Source organism: Pan troglodytes, chromosome 21, assembly GCF_028858775.2.
Source record: "Pan troglodytes isolate AG18354 chromosome 21, NHGRI_mPanTro3-v2.0_pri, whole genome shotgun sequence".
Classification (NCBI taxonomy): domain Eukaryota; kingdom Metazoa; phylum Chordata; class Mammalia; order Primates; family Hominidae; genus Pan; species Pan troglodytes.
Window position 1 is genome coordinate 10,211,931 of NC_072419.2, and position 23,639 is coordinate 10,235,569.

The 23,639-nt window shown below is 40.9% G+C and overlaps 1 protein-coding gene across 5 annotated transcripts in view; it reads left to right on the forward strand.

Annotated features, from left to right (window-relative positions):
* ATRN (attractin) overlaps positions 1–23,639 on the forward strand; it is a 176,590-nt gene that overhangs the window by 129,521 nt on the left and 23,430 nt on the right. For 4 of the 5 annotated variants that reach the window (XM_003316779.6, XM_016937358.3, XM_009436735.5 and 1 more), the window contains 2 exons: positions 233–390; positions 20,468–20,529. In XM_003316779.6, coding sequence (XP_003316827.2) covers positions 233–390; positions 20,468–20,529 — 220 coding nt within the window. The other variant, XM_009436737.5, reaches the window with a different exon arrangement.

Consider the following 23,639-nt stretch of genomic DNA (forward strand, 5'->3'; position numbering starts at 1 on the left):
TGACTTGAGGGAAGTTACTTAATTTCTGTGAACCTCAATTTCCCAGTCTATAAATGAAGATAAAATAGGGCAGCTGTGAGGATTAAATGAGATTGAGCTCTTAAAGGCTATTACTGGAACACAGGAAATGTTTGATAAATGCTATTGTCCTTATTATTAATGAGGCCAGATTCTGTTCTCCCCCTAGCCCCCCCAAAAATGTCTCTTCTCTTTCATGTTTTTCTTTTAACAGCTGGAACCCAGGCTGGAGAAGAGATGCCTGTTGTTTCAAAAACCAACATTAAGGAGTACAAAGATAGTTTCTCTAATGAGAAGTTTGATTTTCGCAACCACCCAAATATCACTTTCTTTGTTTATGTCAGTAATTTCACCTGGCCCATCAAAATTCAGGTAAGAAGAGGCTTTTGGTCTCATACCTGCAAAGGTGGTGAAATCTCTTTAGTAAGACTAAATTTACTAATTTGGAGCTTGTGGTAAATGAGATGTGCAATGTGGCTTTGCCTTTGTAATGTGTATGGCAGAGGAGTGCTGAGCACATGCATGCTGCACAGAAGATTGGAGTGGGGATGGACTGTATCACTCATGAAAGACATTTGCAAAAGCACTGTTGAAAGCAAGTTGGCATGTAACAGATTTGGTCATTATAAACGTATTCACTTCTTCAGTGAGCATTTGCCATGTGAAAGCCTGTAGGGCTACACAAAGAACTTCAATTCTAGAGTAAGGTGGATGTAAGTGAAACAAACCCACATATAACAACTGAAAGCCAGAGTGTGGAAAGTGACATGAGATGATCCCAGAAATGCTATCAAAGTTTAAAGGAGGACAAATGGGGAGACTATGTTGAAGAACATCAGCCTTCTAGTCAGACAGAGGTGGATTGATTCCTGGCTCCCATACAAATCATACAGCCTTTCCAAGTCTCCAGTTCTCTGTGCATGTGACCTGAAGGGTAGCTGTAAGGGGCTGTGCGGCTGCTGCAGTGTCTTGTTGTCAGCCTGCTCCTTTCCTCCGTTCCCAGGGGGCCAGTGTACTCCCTCTTGTCCGAGACCCATGGCCCCATTTTAACTTTTTATACTCATGTCCCCTGGGGCCTTTCCTCAATACCTTCTGCTTCTTACCTTCTTCATTTAGGTGAATGTGGAGGTTAGGGATAGGTGGGCTTTCAAGGACTGGTTCACCTTTAACCATGGAAGCATGGTCACTGGACGGAGGCTGTTGCCGTTTGCCAGCGTTCAGAAGCATAATCAACCTCAGAAGCAAGTCACCACAAACATATGAAAAAAGTTCAACATCACTGATCATTAGAGAAATGCAAATCAGAACCACAATGAGATACCATCTCACACCAGTCAGAATGTCTGTTATTAAAAAGTCAAAAAAGAACAGATGCTGGCAAGGCTGTGGAGAAACAGGAACGCTTTTACACTGTTGGTGGGAGTGTAAATTAGTTCAACCATTGTGGAAGACAGTCTGGCAATTCCTCGAAGACCTAGAGGCAGAAATACCATTTGACCCAGCCATCCCATTACTGGGTGTATATCCAAAAGAATATAAATCATTCTGTAACAAAGATACATGCACATGTATGTTCATTGCAGCACTATTCACAGTAGCAAAGACATGGAATCAACCTAAATGCCCATCAGTGATAGACTGGATAAAGAAAATGTGGTACATATACACCATGGAATACTATGCAGCCATAAAAAGGAATGAGATCATGTCCTTTGCAGGGACATGGATGGAGCTGGAGGCCATTATCCTCAGCAAACTAATGCAGGAACGGAAAACCAGGTACCACATGTTCTCACTCATAAGTGGGAGCCGAGAACACATGGACACATGGTGGGGAACAACACACACTGGGGCCTATTGGAGAGTGATGGGGAGGAAGGAGAGCATCAGGAAGAATAGCTAGTGGATGCTGGGCTTAATACCTAGGTGATGAGATGATGTGTGTAGCAAACCACTATGGCACACGTTTACCTATGTAACAAACCTATACATCCTGCACATGTACCCCTGAACTTAAAAATTAACAATAACAAAAAAAGCAAGTTATCACTCATCAATTAGGATGCCTTGGGACTGTGACTAAAGAACAGTTGATCTTTCCATTCTGGAAATATGGAGGACAAAAACTATGTTGTAGTTTTTCTCACCACCCTCTCTCCTTTTTCCTGTCTCCATGGTCTAAGATTTGTTAATCCTCTCATCGGCTTCTCCCTTTGCCCTCGCATACTCCCTGTGTCCCTCCTCAGCCAGTCTTGTAAGCATCAGCCACGCTTCTTATTCCTGTTTTCTCTTGTCTAGTCACACATCTGCTCACAATGGTCTGGCCTCTTCCCTCACCACATCCTGAAACTGTCCTGTCATAGTGGGCCCCAGTGATGGAATTTTTCAGTCCCCTTTTTATCTCATTGCATGGCTTTGAATCATCATCTTTCTTGTCTTCCTGGATTTTTCTTTCCCTCGTTTTCTGGCCAGTCTTTTTAGGGAATCCTCCTCCTCTTCCTTAAACACTGGGCTTGTCTAGGATTCAGACCTGGTCCTTTTCTCTCTTCACTCTGTTTCCTGCATGTGGGACTTGTGGTGCCACATCTATTCTGGTGATTCTCAGTGCTGTCTCCAGACCAGCACTGGCAGTTGCTGCCTGGACAGCCCTACCTGGGTAGTCAAAGCTCCCCGCGTTCGGTGCATATTCCTTCTTGTGATCTTAGCCCCAGACTTCCATGCTTCCTTTCTCTGTAAACAGCACCACCATCACCCTGTTGTACAAGCTAGGGCCTGATGATCATTTGCATTCCTGGGATAAACCCAACTTGAGCATGACGTATTATTTCCTTACTTTACATGTTGTTGGATTCAGTTTGCTAATATTTTGGTTAGAATTTTGTATCTATTTCATGAGTAAGAATGTCTGATAATTTTCCCTTCCTGTCCTTGTTACGGTTTTGATATCATGTTAAACTAACCTTTAATAATTATAATTTGAGGAGTTTTCACTCTTTCTCATCTCTGGAGATGTAAGATTAGAGTTAACTGAACCTCAAGTACTTGGTAGCTCTCTCCTGTAAAATCATTTGATCCTAGTGTCTTATTTGTGGAGATACTTTTTAGCTGCTGATTCAGCTTCTTTAATAGTTATAGGATATTTTGAATTTCCTCTTTATTTGATTCACTTTTTAATATTTTTTCTAGGTTTTTATATCATGTTTTTAAATGTATTTTTAATTTTACTTTTTAAATTGATACATAATTGTACGTATTTATGAGGTACATGAGATATTTTGATACATGCATACAATGTATAATGATCAAATAAGAGTAATTAGGATATCCATCACCTCAAACATTTATCATTTCTTTGTGTTGAGTACATTTCACATCTTCTAGCTATTTTGAAATAATGAATAAGTTATTGCTAACTATAGTCATAATGACTATTGTGCCATTGAACACTAGAACTTATTCCTTGTAACTCTATTTTTATACCCATTAACCTCTATCTCCCCAGCCCCCCAGCAGCTGGTAACCACCATTCTGCACTCTACCTCCATGAGATCAGTTTTTTTAGCTCCCACATCTGAGTGAGAAAACATATCTATCTTTCTGTGCCTGGCTTGTTTCACTTAACATAATGACCTCCAGTTCCATTCATGTTGCTGCAAAGGACAGGATTCCATTCTTTTTGTGACTGAATAATATTTCATTGTATAATATATACAACATTTTATTTGTCCATTCATTTGTTGATGGACACGTAGGTTGATTCCATGTCTTCACTCTTGTGAATAGTGCTGTGATAAACATTTAGAGCATGCAGTATCTCTTCAGTATACTGATTTTCTTTCTTTTGGATATATACCCTGCAGCGGGATTGCTGGATCATGTGGTGGATCTATTATGAGCACTCTTCATACTGTCTTCCATGGTGGCTGTACTAAACAATTTACATTCCCACCAGCAGTGAACTAGTATCGTCTTTCTCTGTATCCTCGCCAGCATCTGTTATTTTGTCTTTTTAATAATAGCCATTTTAACTGGGATGAGATGATTTCTCATTATGGTTTTGATTTGCATTTGCCTGATGGTTACTGATGTTGAGATTTTTTTCATATGCCTGTTGGCCATTTGTATGTCTTCTTTGGACAAATCTCTATTCAGATCATTTGCCCATTTTTAAATCAAGTTTTTTTCCTATTGAGTTGTTTGAATTGCTGGTATATTCTGGTTATAAATCCCTTGTTGGATGGATAGTTTGCACATATTTTCTCTCATTCTATAAGCTGCCTCTTCACTCTCTTGTTTCCTTTGCTTTGTAGAGCTTTTTGGCTTGATATAATCCCATTTGTCGATTTTTGCTTTTGTTGCCTGTGATTTCGACATCTTACACAAAACATCTTTGCCCAGACCAATGTCCTGAAGGATTTTCCCAATATTTTCTTCTAGTAGTTTTATGGTTTTAGGTCTTATACTTAAGCCTTTAATCCATTTAAATTTGATTTTTGTATGTGGTGAGAGAGAGGGGCCTAGTGTTATTTTTCTGCACATGGATATCCAGTTTTCCCAGCACCATTTATTGAAGAACCTGTCCTTTCCCCCCACTGAATATTCTTGACTCCATTATTGAAAACCAGTTGGCCGTGAATGTGTGGATTTATTTCTGAGTTCTTTATTTTGTTCCACTGGTCTGTGTATCTGTTTTTATGCTGGTATCATGCTGTTGTGGGTACTATAGCTTTGTAGCATATTTTGAAGTAAGGTGATATGATGCCTCCAGTTTTGTTCTTTTTGCTCAGAAATGCTTTGGTTGGCTGAGTACAGCAGCTCATGCCTATAATCCCAGCACTTTGGGAGGCCGAGGCTGGTGGATCACCTGAGGTCAGGAGTTCGAGACCAGCCTGGCCAACATGGCAAAACCCTGTCTCTAATAAAAATACAAAAATTAGCCATGTGCAGTGGTGGGTGCCTGTAATCCCAGCTACTTGGGAGGCTGGGGCAGGAGAATCTCTTGAACCCGGGAGGAGGAGGCTGCAGTGAGCCAAGATTACGCCACTACATTCTACCCTGGGCAAACAAAGCGAGACTCTGTCTCAAAAAAAAAAAGAAAAAAAAAAAAAAGAAATGCTTTGGCTATTTGAGGTCTTCTGTGGTTCCATACAAATTTTAGGGTTGTTTTTTCTATTTCGGTGAAGAATGTCATTGGTGTAGAGATTACATTGAATCTGTAGGTAGCTTTTGGTAGTATGGTTTTTTTCACAATATTAATTATTTCAGTCCACAAATGTGGTGTCTCTTTCAATTTTTTTGTGACCTCTTCAATTTCTTACATCAGTGTTTTATAGTTTTCCTTGTAAAGAGGGCTTTCACCTCCTTGGTTAGATTTATTCCTACGGTTGTTTTTGGAAGTTTTTAAAAAATCTATCGAGAATGGGATTGCTTTCTTGATTTCTTCTTTTGCTAGTTCGTTGCTCCTATGTAGAAATGATTCTGATTTTTGTGTGTTGATTTTGTATCCTGCAACTTTACTGAGTTTGTCAGTTCTTAGTTTGGTGGAGCTTTTAGGGTTTTCTGTATATAAGATTATATCAACTGCAAATAGGGACACTTTGACTTCCTCCTTTCAGTTTGGATGCCCTTTATTTCTTTCTTTTGCCTAGTTGCTCTGGTCAAATATGTTGATAACTTGTTGATGCTGTCCTCTAATCCTCGCAGCATCTGTGTTCATGAAACCCTTTGTTGTATTCCAATGTTGATAGCATTATTCACAGTAACCAAAATGTGGAAACAACCCAAATATCTATCAGCGGATGAATGGATAAACAAAATGTAGTATGTATGTGTGTGTGTGTGTGTGTGTGTGTGTGTGTATAAAATAAAATGTTATTCAACATTTAAAAGGAATGAAATTCTGATACATGCGACAACACAAGTGAACCTTGAAAACATGCTAAGTGAAATAAGCTAGTTGCAAGAGGACAAATATTGAATGATTCCACTTAACATGAAATATCTAGAGTACACAGATTCTTAGAAACAGAAAGTGGATTGGAGGTTACCAGCAGCTAGGGGGAGCGGGAAATAGGGAATTACTGCTTCATGGTTATTAAAGAGTTTCCCTTTGGGGTGATGAAAAAGCTTTGGAAGTAGGTAGTGATATTGGTTGCACAAAATTGTGAATGTAATTATTGCCACTGATTTGTACACTTAAAAATGGTTAAAGTGATTTTATGTTATATCTTACTACAATAAAAAAAGTCTTGAAAAATCACAGCAAGATGTTTTTGTAGATATAGACAAGCTTATTCTGAAATTTATATGAAAGGGCAAAAGTTCTAGAATAGCTATAACAATTTAGAAAAAGAAGAATAAAATGGGAAGAATCAACCTACCCAATGTTAAGGCTTACTATTTAGGTACAGTAATCAAGACATTGTTTCAGGTAGAGGGGTAGACACACAGATCAATGGGATAGGCTGATCTATAGATAGATCCCAGAAATAGAACCACATAAATATGTCCAACTGATTAGGATTTGATTTTGGTTGTGGTGTTTTTTTGAGACAGGGTCTTACTATGATGTCCAGGCTGGTCTTGACTCCTGGGCTCAAGTAACCCTCTCACCTCAGCCTCCTGAATAACTGGGATTACAGGTGCACACTGCCACGCTAGTTCCAGCTGAATTTTTTTTTTTTTTTGAGACAGGGTCTCACTTTGTCGCCCAGGCCAAAGTGCAGTGGTGCAGTCACAGCACATTGCAGCCTCAACCTCCCTGGCTCAAGTGATCCTCCTGCCTCAGCCTCCCAAGTTGCTGGGACTACAGGTGCATACCACCATGCCTGGCTAATTCTTTTTTTTTTTTTTTTGGTAGAGATGAGATCTCCCTGTGTTGCCTAGTCTGGTCTCAAACTCTCAAACTCCTGGGCTCAAGTGATCCTCCCGCCTTGGTCTCCCAAAGTGCTAAGATTACAGACATGAGCCGTTGCGCCCAGCCCCCAGCTGATTTTTGACAAAGGCGCTGCAAAGGCAATTCAATGAAGAAAGGATAGCCTTTTAACGAATAGTGCTAGAGCAGTTGGACAACCATAGGCAACTAAAGGAATCTCTAAATCTCACATCTTATATAAGAATTAACACAATATTTATCACAGATCTAAATGTAAAACATAAAACTATAAAACTTTTAGAAAAAAATATAGAAGAAAATCTTTGAATCCCAAAACGAAACAAAAGCTTTTTAGACTCGATACTAAAAACATGATTCATAAAAGGAAAACTTGATAAACTGGACCACATAAAACCAAAAGTTTTTGCTCTGTGAAAAACCCTGTTATGAAGATGAAAAGGCAAGCTATGGACTGGGAGAAAATATTTGCAAACCATATTTCTGGGAAAGCACTTGAATCTAGAATATAAGAACTCTCAAAACTCAACAGTAAACAAACGAACAATTCAGTTAGAAAATGGGCAAAAGACATGAATAGACATTTAACCAAAGAGGATATACATATGGCAAATAATGACATAAAAGATGATCAGCATCAATAACCATTAGAGAGGCCAGGTGTGGTTCACACCTGAAATCCCAGCACTTTGGGAGGCCAAGGCAGGCAGATCACCACTTGAGGTCAGGAGTTCAAGACCAGCCTAGCCAACATGGCAAAACCCCGTCTCTACTAAAAATACAAAAATTAGCCAGGCATGGTGGCACCTGCCTATAGTCCCAGCTACTCAGGATACTGAGGCAGGAGAATCGCTTGAACCTGGGAGGCAGAGGTTACAGTGAGCTGAGATTGTGCTACTGCACTCCAGCCTGGGCAACGGAATGAGACTGCCTCTCAAAATAAAAATAAAATAACCATTAGAGAAATGCAAATTGAAAGCACAATGAGATAACACTACACACCTATCAAAATGACTAAAATTAAAAATAGTAATAACACCAAATGTTGGAGAGAGTGGGGAAAGATTGGATCACTCATACATTGTTGGTGGGAATATAAGATGGTACAGTCACTCTGGAAAATACTTTGTTTCTTAGAAAACTAATGTTATACTTATCATATAACCCAGCAATTGCATTCCTAGGCATTTATCCTAGAGAAATGAAAACCAGTGTTCTCACAAATCTCTGTACACCTGTGTTTATAGCACTTGAAAGCAATATTTAATAGCTTTATTTATAATAGCCCAAAACTGGAAACAAGCCAAATATTCCTCAACAAATGAATGCTTAAATAAATGATGCTACATACACACCATGGCCTAATACCCAGCCACAAAAAGAAATGAACTATTGATATACAGAAACACAACAACTTTGATAAATCCCAAGCAAATTTTGCTGATTGAAAAAGAAAATCTTAGAAATTTATATACTGCATGATTGCATTTATATAACATTTGAAAATGAAAATTTTAGATCTTATATACCTATGCACATATTGAATATCCTGAAGCTTCAAATTTCTCTGACTTCTTAGGACTCTGATCTCTAGACCCTGTTTTAAAGGAGCTTATCTGATTAGGTCAGGCCTACCCACACAGGAGTAGGGAAGATACAGAGCGTGCCCATCAAGAGGTGGAAATCTTGGGGGCATTCTTAGAATTCTCCCTGCCGTAGGCTGCATTTGGAATAGAGCTTGCAGGGGTTTCAGTAGTTTCTCCGATCCGAAAGAGGTTGAGCTCTAGGTTCCAGTCAGTATAATTTCAGTTTGGCAACATCTCCTGACACTATTAAGATATAGATTATATATATTTGTTAGGTTATTTTCATGTAAACACTTGATTAGGGTTCTAGTAAATAAAATTTATTTATTTACTCATTTTAAGTTGAGATTGTTTTTGTACTGACATACCTCTCCATATTCTCAATCTAATTGAACATCGTGCTTTGTTGCTTATAGCTGACAAATGATTAATACTTTTTAGATTCTTAGTGAAAATCTTGACTTATGCTGCTGACACTTTTCCCAGTCTGTGCCTATAAGCAGGCTTTTGTGCTGGAGATGGCCATACTTGTTGCCAATGCCGAGTTTTTTTCCTCCCAGTTCCCTATTGCTCCACCCTCTGAAAGTCACTGAAGTGGTTTTAGAGCTTTCATTCTAGAGGGAGCTCTTCCCCACACTTACTTCTAAGAAGTAATAATTTTAAGTTTCATAATCAAGGAGATGTTGATTTTCTTCCTGGTTTTCTGGTGCTCCTTATCTTTTCTGGATCACTAACTTAAATTAAGATCCACTTATGAATGCTGCATTCAGGAGCACTTGTGAAAATAAACGATGGCATGCCCACCATTTAGTTTGCCAAGCTTTCCTTGAAAACGCAGGTAAGTTCTATTGCAAACGTGTCTTCTTGCTGTTTGGTACAAATGACTGCACTATTCACTGTGACTAGACCCGTGTCACCATGTGTTCTCAGTCCTCGCATGAGAGCCTGGTTGACACTGGTTCTCTCTGCTTTGGGGACCGTATCTGACTGTGCGCTATGTGGAGGGCTGAGCTCGTGTCTTCCTGGGTAAATACATCATGTTCTCAACAAGGGCTGCATGTTTCTTTATTGCTGTTTTTTCCCCAGAGACTTAGCTTTTCTAGGTGTGTAGCATGGCTCTTAAATACACACATTTAGCAACTGTGCAAATTCAGTAAAAATGGAGAGACTTATTTAAGGAAGACAGTAGGGAAATGTCTAAATAGTGCAGTGTAGGCCATTCAGTTAAATTTCAGTATGGCTTTCAATGCAGGCAAAGCCGTTTTGCCTTTGATTCTCATTTTTTAAATGAGATTTTAAAAATTGAGATTCTCATTTTTTAAATGAGATTTTTAAAATTGAGATTCTCATTTTTTAAATGAGATTTTAAAAATTGAGATTCTCATTTTTTTAAAGCAAAGTAACTGAGGAAATCTAATTCTCTACTTGGAAATTTGTGTAAGCATTGGGGCTTTAAAAATGGTAATACTAAACTCAAGTTCCTTCACTCTGAACCAATCCCAGGATTCTTTTCCATAATTAGGAACAGATCAAAACCTATAACGGCTGAGGGAATTTGAAACTGACTGTAAAAATCTTTGTAGATGCAGCTAAAAAACAAACAAAACCCAGAGACTGAAAAGTCCTGTTTCTGGGAGGGTGGCGGGTGTGTTGGGGCCGGTTGTGCCTGTTTTTTGATTGGTTGTTCCTGTGGGTGAGCACCCTTCCCTCTGCCCCTGCTTTCTGAAAGCTATCCTAGTTGTTCTCCCCAGTAAGCCGGGGCTCAGCCGGCTTCAGCTATGTCCATAGTTTGGGGGCGTGGGGGGTAGGTATTCAAGATAGAAGATGGTTGGACAGAAAGTGTGTGAGGTGGGAAGGTGGGGTGGTGAGGCTCTGGCTCGTTCCCGACTCTGCAACAGAGGTTGTTACTGTAATGTGGAGCTAATATAGAAGTTGTCTGCGTGCTGGGTGTTTCATCTACTGTTTTATGTAAGAGGCCAGTGTTCACAAGTAAAGGCAACACAGAATTGGTATTGAGAACTGGGCATTCATTTAGATTTTAGAGTTCTGTTTATGGGTGCTAACAGGATCGCTATACTGAGCAAGGGATGTGTGAAACTTTTGTTCACTTGGATGTGCTTTATTTCTTATAACAGCTTTATTGAGACATAATTTACATACCATACAGTTCGCTCATTTAAAGTACACAATTCAGTGGTTTTCAGTATATTCACAGAATTGTGCAGCCACCCGTCACTACAGTCAATTTTAGAATATTTTCATCACTTCCAGAAGAAGCCCCTTAGCAGTCAGTCCCCAGTTCCTCCCTCTTCTGGCAACCCCCAGTCTGTATTTCCTGTCTCTATGGATTTGCCTATTCTGGACATTTTATATAAATTGAGTCACATGATATGCTCTCACTTAGCATAATGTTTTCAAGGTTCACCCGTGTTTAGTATGTTTCAGTACTTATTCCTTGTCATAGCTGAATAATCTTCCTTATATGTATATACCACGTTTTGTTTATCCATTTTTCTATCGATGGATGCTTGGGTGGTTTTCACTCTTTGGCTATTATGAATAGTGTCAGATGTACTTTTAATGTTTATATTTATTGTATAATAACAGTGCATATCCATACCTCCTGGTGTTAATTATCTGTATCTTAAGAGTTTTAAGAATTATAAGGTTGTGCTGTAATTCTAGCACTTAGGGAGGCCGAGGCGGGCAGATCGCTTTAGCTCAGGAGTTTGAGACCAGGCTGGGCAACATGGTAAAACCCTGTCTCTACTAAAATACAAAAAATTAGCTGGGCGTGGTGAAGTGTTCCTGTAGTCCCAGCTACTCGCAAGGCTGAGGCACGAGAATCACTTGAAGCCAGGAGGCAGATGTTGCAGCGAGCCAAGATTGCACCACTGTACTGCAGCCTCAGCGACAGAGCAAGACTCCTGTCTCCAAAAAAAAAAAAATTTTTTCTTTATGATGAAACCCACAAGGCTGTACAAGAACCTTAAATATAGTTTGAAACAAAGAAAGACACATGCTTTTAAGTACAGTTTAATTCTTTTCTTTCTTTTTTTTTTTTTTGGAGACAGAGTCTCACTCTGTCGCCCAGGCTGGAGTACAGTGGTGCAATCTTGGCTCGCTGCAACATCTGCCTCCTGGGTTCAAGTGATTCTCGTGCCTCAGCCTTGCGAGTAGCTGGGACTACAGGAACACTTCACCACGCCCAGCTAATTTTTTGTATTTTAGTAGAGACAGGGTTTTACCATGTTGCCCCCATCATTCTCGGCAAACTATCGCAAGGACAAAAAACTAAACGCCGCATGTTCTCATTCATAGGTGCAAACTGAACAATGAGGACGCATGGACACAGGAAGGGGAACATCACACACCAGGGCCTGTTGTGGGGTGGGGGGAAGGGGAAGGGATAGCATTAGGAGATATACCTAATGTTAAATGACGAGTTAATGGGTGCAGCACACCAACATGGCATATGTATACATATGTAACAAACCTGCATGTTGTGCACATGTACCCTAAAACTTAAAGTATAATTTAAAAAAAAAAGAAAAATGTATTATTCCTTTGTCTCGAAAGTCCCCTGCTTTTCAGCTTTCGCTTTGGTTGTCTCTTGTCAGCTCTTTAATGCTATTGTTCCCTTGGGTTTCATCTGGACTCTTTTTCCCTGGGTAATCTCATCCACACCATCTGGGAACATTGCCTTTGGCTGGACGGGTAAATCTTTGTCTCTAGCAGACTTCTCTCCTGTGATCTCCAGAGCCAGGAACCCACTAGACTTCCTTAAAATTCATTCAGCCAGCAGACTTCCTGGCCCAGAGCAGCAGCTGTGAGTGGACAGCAGGCACCTCCGTTAGAAGCTCGGTGTTGGAGGTGTGCCCATGCATTCCTGGGAGCCATGAGAGGGGAGGGGAGTGCCCTGTGTCACCTGAGTCCAAGTTAAGAGAGATCACACCAGAGCTGATTCCTAAGGAGCATGGGGGCGGGGAAAGGGGGTGTTCGTGGTGGGGAAAGGAAATGACCAGCCCTTTCAGGAACTACCAGGAGTTTAGCAGAGCTGGTGACAGTGCTATGAGCAAGAAGGTGGAGAGCTGGGGAGGGCCATTATGAAGAGACTGGAGATTGCAGGCTGTGAACTTGAGTCCTGATGTGACTGGGAATTGTTGAGATGTTTTAAGCCGAAAAGTCACCGACGATCAGTGTTTAGAAAGACCCCACTGGCAGCAGTTGGGAGTGTGGATTGGAAGGAGCCAGGCCTAAGTCCTCGGAGGACTTAGGAGGTCCAGGAGTCCAGGGAGTCCAGGTGGAATTCTTGTGTAGAAACCCAGGGAAGGGGACCATCTGATGACACAATCCCATAGCAACTTCCTTTCCTCCTCTGCACCTGCACAGCAGAGTGTCTGTTTTCACTATACGAAGATTCCTTAAGGGCAAGGATCGTATTTTATCCCTCAGTGTCCTCAGTGTCATGTGCTAATCAGTTGGAGACACTCCCTAAATGTATGCCAGATGAGTATATAGTTGTTAGTATAAGGGCTTTACGGTAGGTATCAGAACTTTTTCTTTTTTACAACTTTTGTAACTTTTATAAAGGAGCCGACACCTTTTTCTGATATTGTCAGAACAATTGCTGACCAGTGCTATGGGCTGGCTGAGGTTGGCAACCAAGAATCTGTTATCTCAGTCTACACAGCGTGGAGTTAGAAGATTGGATTGTTGTTGGTTAGAATTTTGTCCAGAGAGTTAGAAGATAGAAGAAAAGGGAGGGCTGAGGACATAAACATCCAAATTTTACAAAGAAGAAAGTTCAGTGCTCCTGTCTGTATTGAAATAGTTAAGAGGGAAATGATTGGGTCTGGGGTATGCTTCAAAATAATATGATCATAGGGAAAGTAAGTGTAGTGTGGATGAAACAAGGTTGGCCTTGAGCTGATAATTTGCTAAAGCAGGATGATGAGCATGTGAGGTTCATTATAGTGCTCTTTCTACTTTTTAAAAAGTTCAAGATTTTCCAAAATGAAAAAGAAGCTGAGCATGGTAGCTCATGTCTGTAATTCCAGCACTTTGAGAGCCTGAGACGGAAGGATCACTTGAAGCCAGGAGTTCGACACCAGCCTGGGCAATATAGTGAGACCCCCATCCCTACTAAAAAAAGAAAAAAAATTACACAATGAAAAGAATAATACAGGTGGTAGAGAAGAAATACAGGTATGAGTATATGATTTGGCCTCCTACAGACAGCTACAGGAGCGTGCCTCTGCTGGGCGGGCCTGCAGCATAGTGCACCCTGGAGCTGAAGTTCTGTTCGCCTTTACAGGAAGTACACAGCATTGTATGGGGGTTTTACCAGTTAACAGTGGGCAGTCTCTAGAACACTCAGGGGTCAGGGGCAAAACTCCCTCTCCCTCAAACCAGCCCTCCTGTCTTGGTGAGAATGGAAAACGGAGCTTCCCAGCAAGCCTCCTGCCTTCACCCCCACGCACAGGTGCATCAGGGTCTGAGGGCTCCTCCCTGTGGGGCCTGGGAAGCCACCCTTCAGTGGGCTATGGCTGCATTGTCTTCTGATCTTGTAGCTGTGTGTGGGTAACAGGCACATCGTCTCCCCATATCCCAGAGAGTTATGTCCACTTCCTGTCTGTGGTGGCATCTTTCCATCACTGTCACCCTCAGGATAATGGCACAGGAACTAACAGAGGCACTAAGAGCAGTGATATATACTGGAGGGAGGGACGGGGCTGATGACCAAAATCACCTTCTGTTTCAGTAAGAAGTTGGTTAAAGTGATGCCTAAAATGGGTAGATCAGGAAATAACAATAAAAACATTAATGATAAAAAGGCAACTCCCAGAAGAACTGAAAAGTAACCTAGTTCAAGGTGGGGGTCCCTGGAGAGAAGCCTTCAGAAGAGCAGAGGAAGAGCAGGGAACATTGCTTTTCATGACTAGCCTTTCAGTACCTTTTGATATTTCAGCTAAGTATGTAGTTCTCTAATGATTTCTAAATTGTTAATGAGTGTGATAGAATAGGAATTCTGGAGAATGATGAAAAGGAATTGCTAAGAGAAAATTAGGGAAAGAAAGCACAGAGCAGTATTGAGGTGGGAGGTTGGGAGCAGACAGATGGTGAGTGTTCGTTTGCATGGCAGGAATGAGTGGCTGAATGGCATTAACTGGCCATGGGGCTCTGACCAGAGCTTGGGTATACAGTTTCTGTGCCAGCACAAACCAGCATTAGGTGCGTGGTGTGTGAGGCCAGGTGATGGTCATATGGATCTGGTCCAGAGCTGTGGTCTTGACGTAGAGTTCCATGTATGAACTTTGGTGGTGGTTGCTGTTTTGTTTCGTTTTTTAAGAAAAAAGGAAGAGTTGTTTTATGTCACAGCCAAACTCAAGGAGGTGACAGCACAAGACCCAGGTTAGAATGTACTTAGCCAGGGCTCACGGAATCTTCCATCCTTTGCAAAGCCAAGGAGAGTAGAGGCCTCAAGGAGAATAGAGGAGCACATGGGCTCCTTCTGGGCTGAGCTCTCACCCTTGGTGGAGCTGCTGGTCCCAGGGGGCCGTGGGAGCCTGCGGAGATTCTGCCCAGTACATACATACCTTGCTTTTTCTCAGAGCCTGACAGGTGCTGCCTTGAAGCGGAAAGACTTCACCTCACAGGGTGGCCAGCTGTCCTTTCTCTTCCTCTCCCTGTCTTGTGTGCTCATGATAATGGATAGATAGACATCTCCATGGTAGAAATAATGCAGCCCTTTCTGCAGTCCATGGTTCCACAGCATATGGTCAGTAGACTTAGATGAGTGCTACATAAAGTGTAATTAGTTCTGCACCACAGTGTCTTACCTTCTGAAAAGGAAACTCTGGTATTGACTTAGAAATGCCAGTTTTATCCTTCTGACCAGAACCCAAGTCCTGAATGAGGCCAGAGGCCAATGAGAGGTCCTTTCTTCTCTCTTTTCAAATCTGCTGTATTAAGCAGTGACTTTTCCTAGTCATTCAGTATTCATTCATTCATCCATTTATTCAAGCTTTTGAGTACCTTCTTTGTGGATGGCACATAGTAGATGCAAAAATACAATCATTTTTTAAATGGAAAGCATTTGTTATGTGGTAGTGGAATATAAGAAATGCCATGCTTCCATATTTTTATGGTAATCTTGGACTCAGGTTCTACCCACCATACTTAATTTGAAATTCATTCTCAGCCTCTGTTTTGGCAGAGACCCATTCTCTTCCCTCGGGAACATACAGAAACCTCAGGGCTGAACTGAGCTCAGAGGTTGGGGAAGGTCCCCTGGTCTGATCTTCAGTCGCTGACTGCTGCGCCCGATTCCCTGGCCCCTCACTCTTGAGGGCAGCATCCTCACTCTTGTGTGGCACAGGCTTGGACATAGAATGACACTTAAGCACCAGAGCCTCCCTAGCCTGCCACAAGGACACCCTACATTCCCAGGCACTTTCAGAATGCGAAACCTCCCCTCCATTCCCTCCCTTTCCCTGCCTCCAGGTTTGGGCCCTGCCTCTCCTTTTGTTTCAAAGCACTGTCCTCTCTTCCTCTACCCTTATCCTTCCCCATCTCCCTCCCACTCTCCAAAAGAGCCAAACTAATTATGGGGATTTAACCTTCCAATTAAAGGCGAGGATTTTTTTTTTTTCAATGCAGTTCCTGAAATGCTAAAGAAATTGTCCAGGGAAAGGAGCACAGGAGGAGTTTTGTTTTTTGTTTTGTTTTGAGACAGTCTCGCTCTGTCACCCAGGCTGGAGTGCAGTGGTGCGATCTTGGCTTACTGCAACCTCTCCACCTCCTGGGTTTGAGCAATTCTTGTGCCTCAGCCCCCCAAGTAGCTGGGATCACAGGTGCACACCACCACGCCAGCTAATTTTTGTATTTTTAGTAGAAACGGGGTTTTGCCATGTTGGCCAGGCTGGTTTCGACCTCCTGGCCTCAAGTGATCCACCCACCTCAGCCTCCCAAAGTACTGGGATTGCAGGCGTGAGCCACTGCATCCAGCCTGATGTTTAAATAATTTCTTACTTCAGAGTTTCCTGAAGTGTGGCCTATGGAGACTAGCATCAGAATCACTTGAGGAGCTTAAAGATATAGAGACAGGGATAGGGCCTGAGATTCTGACTTTGTTGTAAGCTATCCAGAGTTTGAGAGCCATGGCCTAGTTCTTGGAATACAAAAGTGTATCTGCTCTTGTATGGGAGGTAGGAAGTTACCTTTTCATTCATTCTTCTACAACAGTAATTTAAAAGTTAGGAATTGGTATCTTCATAGACAGAAGAATGCAGGAATCCTCTTCTCAGGATGTCTGTCTTTACACAGCCATGGTGTATGGTAGACCAAGTTTGTCCAACCCATGGCCCGCAGGCTACATGCAGCCCAGGACGGCTTTGAATGCAGCCCAACACAATTCATAAACTTTCTTAAAACATGATTTTTTTATTTTATTTTTTTTAAGCTCATCAGCACTATCGTTAGTGTTAGTGTTAGTGTATTTTATGTGTGGCCAAAGACAATTCTTCCAGTGTGGCCTAGGGAAGCCAAAAGATTGGACACCCCTATATAGACCATAATTATCACACGCCCTGAGAGGGAAGCAGATCGATGGTGAGGGAGCGTAGAGGAGAGCCTGCCAGAGTTTCCAGTGGGGCCGGGGATGCTTAAAAAGGGAGGCAGTGATGTGCTGAGCCAGAAAGGACAGGGAGGACATGCACACAGGCAGGGAGGCTCTCTGGTGACGTCTGCCGTCAGGTACAGTAGTACAGTAGTAGAGTGAGCAGAAGCACTTTTGGCTGAAGCGCAACATTAGTGATTGAGGAAGTGCAGGTCCATAATATCTTACCCCAAACCCTGGGGCTCACTGAGCTTCCGAGTTCAGAGTTTTTAGAATTGATGAACACATCCAAAAGGCCCATGGGGCAGATACACCTTAGACATATTGATGAAAGTGGAGTTGGAATTGGGTTGTGGAAGTAATAGGACGTGAATTCTAGGTTTCTTGGAGTGTGGAGTATGGTGTCTACTGTTTGGAAACAGAGAAGAATGACATTATGAGTTTTATTTATAAAAGAAGAATTTCTTCTTTGTATTAAAATAGATTTTTATATAGGAAATTTTCATTACCTTCAGTATCAGAAAGGCCCCCAAATCTATTTCACCATTTCCATAATAAATTGTGAAAGAAAGATTTGATTGGGATATTGTCTTTAAAAATGAAACCAAAAAGTATGGGAAAATACTTTAATTTTAGAGTTAACAACATTTATAGTTACAATCATGAAGCAGGTATGGTGCTGCTTCATGAGCCAAGTTCATAAAAGAAAAAAAAATCAGATCTTACTGAGTTCTGTGAGACAGATCATTATTTTTCTTATTAACATATTCATTTATTCAGCAAATGTTTATTAAGTGCCAATTAATGTATCAGTGGCTGCTTTAGGCACTGGAGATATATGGTCAGTGGGATAAGGGGAAGTCTCTGTCTTCAATCCTCACAGATCTTATTTTCCATAAGTAAGTGTACAGATACGGGCTATGAATTAAATAGAGCAAGATAAAGAGATGGGGGTGTGGCTTCAGTTGTGCCCATGGTGCCCAGAAATCTGATAGCTCCATCATGGAGTCCTTCACTTGAGACTTCACAGCAGGATGTAAAAAGCAACAGCCAGGAAACTCCTTAGTTTTCCCAAAGTCCTCCCTTAATCTCGTTTAGAGAATTATGAAACACTTCCTATGGCTTCATCCTTTATCCCTTCTTCAGTTGATAACTGAAGGGCTAAATCTGCCAAGTCTTCCTTTGCCAATGGTTTTGTGTGAGCAGTTCTCCAACAGCGCTTCCACTAAAATCTTGTCTTTTGCAAGATTGATTTTACAGTTGGTTGGCATTGTATGACAGTCTGTGAGTGGGGACAGCCCAATTTATGTTTGTTAATCAAGTTTATGCTTTTTACATTGAGTAATTTTTAATTACCTATTGTAATTTTTAACAGCACTCCCCTTCATTTTCAGAAGTGTTCAGTTTGAACAATAAGTTCGTCATCTTATCAGTCAAAGATTGACCAACAAAGACTGACCACAGTGGGCGGGGTATTCAGCAGGGTTAGATGTTTCTAAGTGGTCAGCGCTTTCATAAACATTTTCACGTTATGACCTTTGCCTCCTCACACAATCTTGTAACTATGGAGACTTAGATGATAAAGATTCAACTAAGAGGATCCCTTTAAAGTCTTGGGTACCAGCCATACCAAAAGCTGTTTTATATGAGGTTCTTTATGATTATAATTTGGACATGAACATGGAGTGGTCCTGCTTCAGCAAGAAATCAGGCTAATAACCATTAGCATCCAGTGTGGGTAAAGGCGGGGGCTGCCCTGAGGAGTGTTGTGTGGCACAGGGCACATGAACACCAGATAAGTCCTCAGACAGTGCCCTTAGCATCCAGTGGTTTTTGGCATCTAGCAGGGAGTAAAAGTATCTCATAGATTCTTTAAGTGTAAACACTGAGGACACACTTAACGTTTTAAAAGATTGAAATCCAGACAGGGCTGGGGTGGACTCTAATCTGTTTCCTTCTCTCTCTTTATGTGTTATAACTTGGGTTCTTCATTCCCCAAGATGACCTTGTTTATATAATTCTCCAGTCTTATTTAAAACTTTTATGTGAGGACCATGGCTCATATTCCGCAGCTTTCCTTCTCTCAAGGAGCTAGGACTGGTTATTGTGATAAATGAAGGAAAAGAAAAGAAAGTGGGTTTCTGCTTATTGTATGAAATTGATGTAACTTTGTATTTCTGATTATAAATGGTAGCCAGAGGGAGGACACAAAAACTTCAAATTCCAAGCCCCATAATATATTATGGCCTGAATAGTGTTGGAATTTATTTATTTATGGAATGTCAAAAAGAAAATAGGGCCATCAAAAAAGCAAACAGTGGAAGTCTATTTTCTGGCCCCTGTGAGTCTGGCTCTAAAAACAGTGCAAGGGGTTGGGGTTTGGTGGGACTAGGAAAGCAGATGCTCGTCATTTACCTTCCTGTGTTTGTCATGAGAATTGTCTGTACTGGGATTGTCACCTTGGTCAGTAATTGTTTCGTTTATAGTACCATTGTCTCTCCAAAGAGGGCTGAGTTCCCTAAAAAAAAGCAGGCAGTGCACCACAACATCTGGCTAGTAGCACGTATATTATCGGTGATAGTAAGGACACAATTCTCGTATTTAATCAATTTGGAGGTATGCATTTTTTCGTGGGCTAATATCCCTGAAATCATGATGCATCTTATGGTCAGTGACTTAAAAAGCATTATGTCATAGTTAAATTGACAATGTTTTTCCTAAATTATACACAGAATAATGCCTTTTTCAGCCAATGTTATTTTAGAGTTGATGAAATATGTTGCATTTTTATATTCTTGGTATGAAGACTATTAACTGTATAATAAAATTATTTAAGTTCTGATGACGTAGTGTCAGATGATGTTCAGTGTGGCAAAACGTGAGGCACAATTTTTTGTAAAAAGGACAATATCTTGCAGTCAGGACACACTGAGTACATAAATGTTGACCGAATGAAGAGCACAGAATGGGGCTGCCCACCTGGAGGCAGAGCCATGAATTGGTACTGAGGCAAACAAGGAGAGCTTTGTGTGGGCGGAGGCGCAGGGAGGGAGTGCCAGGCTTCATGGAGGCATGCGAGGGTCTCCAGGGTCAAACAGAGAGAACCTCAGAACTGGTGTGAAGCTGAGAAGGGGCTGCAGGAGGCTGTGCTAAAGCCTCAGCGTATTGCTATGGGACTGGCAGCTAAACAAGTAAACTAAAGGGGTGAGGTACTTTTCCTTAAGTGAAAAAAGTTTCCTTAACTTCTTTAAAATGTAAACTCTGTTTTCAGCTTAACTCTTGAAATGAGAAGCCTGAATCCGTGGTGGTTTCATGACCTGCATAATCACACTACCTGTTTTTCTGTCACAGATTGCCTTCTCTCAGCACAGCAATTTTATGGACCTGGTACAGTTCTTCGTGACTTTCTTCAGGTAATTTTGCTTATACAGACTCTCTCTGTTCTTTTGATTTAGGCACTAGATCCATTAATAGAGTATCAGCTCCTAAAAGATAAAAAGAATAATCCTGTGTTTCCACCACAGATTAAATTTACTTCATATGTGTTCCTGAAAAGTTAGATGTCAGTTACAGTAATATAAACTCAATCTAGCATGACAAAGTGAAAACATTTGGTTTGTATGTTCTGGCTTCCAGCGGGGGGCTTTGCATGTATCCTGTATTAATTCTGCATGTATCCTATAGATAATTTGGCTCTTCATATGGGGAGAATTTGGGACTAAAACAACATTTAATTAATAATGGTTACTGATGTGAGCTACACATATGCTTATGCTTGTTCAAGAGATGATTCTGGTGATTATCTAAAGTTTTAAAGCTGAAAGTGATTTTTTAGTGCCCTGGGATTTTCTTTTATTTCCATAGTTTTTTTCTTAGTCTAATTTTATCTTTATGAAAATACTATATACAAATAATTGAAAAAGACAAAAAAAGTGCTGCAGTTTTTAAAACAGAAAGCAGCAATAGCCTGCCTTGCGCCTTCCCCACCCCACGTCCCCCAATTTAAATTGTTTTGTTTTTTACTTCTCTGTGTTTACACTTGGTTTTTCAGTTAAGTTCTCTTTTGATGTCCTACTGTAGAAGATGAGGATATACTGTGTTACATGGCCTCCCCTAGCATCTCCCCTCACACCACAAAAGCATACAAAAGCCCCTTCTCTTTCATTTAATACCACTGTATCACAATGCATGGCTAAATCAGTGATCCCTATCTATGTTATGGCCATAAAACTCTTATTCACAGCTGCATTGAACAGTGATTACACTACCACATTTTTTGGGTAGAAGGATCATTCTTTGCTTATCCTAAATGTAGTATTTGCCATATTTTGGCTTGTTAATTGTTTGATTTTTCTATGTGCCTACCCCTGATTTATCACTATACTCTTGCTGATGTACCTTTAGAACAGTAAAAAATAAAATAAAATAAAATAAAATAAAATAAAATAAAATAAAGTATCATTGTACTGTGACAGAACTGAGAAATCTCACAATGGTCACACACAGGAAGGTGCTCTCTTGGTTTGAATTTCTCTCGGAGTTGCCCCCCCTAGAACCTTCCCACCTCCTGCCCCCAAGTGCACTTGTTCCTGGGGCCTGCTGCACAACTGTCATTTGGAAACTTCCTTTGCCTTCCTCCTATATTGAAGTCTCTGTTTCCCAGATCCCATGTCTTCATCTTCCTATCCATTCCCTCTTTTTACTGGAGCACATTCTCCAGATTTATGAGAAAAGATGCCTGGGAGATAACTTTTCTGTGAGCTCTCCTGACTGAAAATATATTTATTTTATCCTACAATTTGATTGAATTTCTGGGGGCAGGTGCTATGGCTCACACCTGTATTTCTAGCACTTTGGGAGGCCGAAGTGGGTGGGTCACTTGAGCTCAGGAGTTCAAGACCAGCCTGGACAACATGGCAAAACCTTGTCTCTACAAAAAATACAAAAATTAGCTGGGTGAGGTGGTGCAAGCCTGTAGTCCCAGCTGATCAGGAGGCTGAGGCAGGAGAATGGCTTGAGCCTAGGAGGCAGAGGTTGCAGTAAGCAGAGATTGCACCACTGCACTCCATCCTGGGTGACAGAGTGAGACCCTGTCTCAAAAAAAAAAAAAAAAAAAAAAAAAAAGTCTGACTACAGAATTCTAGGTTCAAAATCATTTTCCATTAGAATTTAGAAGACATTATACTATTTTTTCTAGTGTCCAGTATAATATTGAGAAGGCTAGTGCTGTTATAATTCCCACTCTTTGTATGGGATCCGTTTTCTCTCCTAAAAAGAAAAGTATATTTAAGTGTAATATAAAGTTACAGAAACATTTGCAAATCCTATGTGTGTAGCTCAGTGAATTATCACAAATTGAACACGTCTAGAGTGTTGATAATATTATCTCGTGTTCACCCAGAACATTTCAGGCTTCTTATTTCTTCTGTGTCAGTTTCGGCAAGTTGTATATAGTTTTCTTCTAATGATCCCATTCCATCTGTTCCATTCTCTTGTTCACTGAGAACAAGAGTTAATATTACCAATACTCTAGAAGTTCCTCTTGTGTTTCCCCTCACTCACAACCCCCTGCCTCTTCCCCAAAGGTACCATTTACCTGACTTCTCAAACCATACACTGCATTTGCTATTTTTGAAATGCATATGAATTATTTCTTTTTTTTTTTTTTTTTTTTTTGAAACTTAGTCTCTCTCTGTCGCCCAGGCCAGAGTGCAGTGTTGTGATCTTGGCTCACTGCAAGCAACCTCCGCCTCCCGGGTTCAAGCAATTTTCCTGCCTCAGCCTCCCAAGTAGCTGGGATTACAGGCACGTGCCACCACGCATGGCTAATTTTTGTATTTTTAGTAGAGACAGGGTTTCACCAAGTTGGCCAGGCTGGTCTCGAACTCCTGACCTCAAGTGATCCACCCGCCTCTGCCTCCCAAAGTGCTGGGATTACAAGCATGAACCACCGCGCTCAGTCAAAATGTATATAAATTAAATCACAACATAAATTTTAAGATGATTTGGTTGATGAAGAAAATATTGAAAACTTGTGGGTTGCAGTTAAAGTTGTACTTGGAGGTTATAGCTTTAAATCTGTGGTTCTCAACCTTAGCTGCACCTAGAATCACTTGCGGAGCTTTTGATGTCCCAGCCACTTTTCAGACCATTTGACTCAGAGCCTCTAGGGGTGCACCCCAAACATTTGAAAACTCTCCAGGTGATTCCAATGTGCAGCTAAGGTTGAGAATCAGTGCTTTAAAAGCACATATTAGAAAAGAAAAAACATTCCTCTCAATAACTCAGAACTGCTAATTAAACCTAAAGAAGTAGAAGAAAGAAAAATATAAATAAGAGCAAAAATTAATGATCTAAGGGAAGAAGTACAGTAGAGAGGATCTTAAAAACTGTCAGTTGGATCTTTGAAAAGAGTAAGAATAATATTGACAAACCCCTGGCAAGATTAACCAAGGCAAAAAGAGAGAAGGTGTATGGTATATGTAGCCAATGTCAGAAATAAAAAAGGGGGCATTCCTCCAAC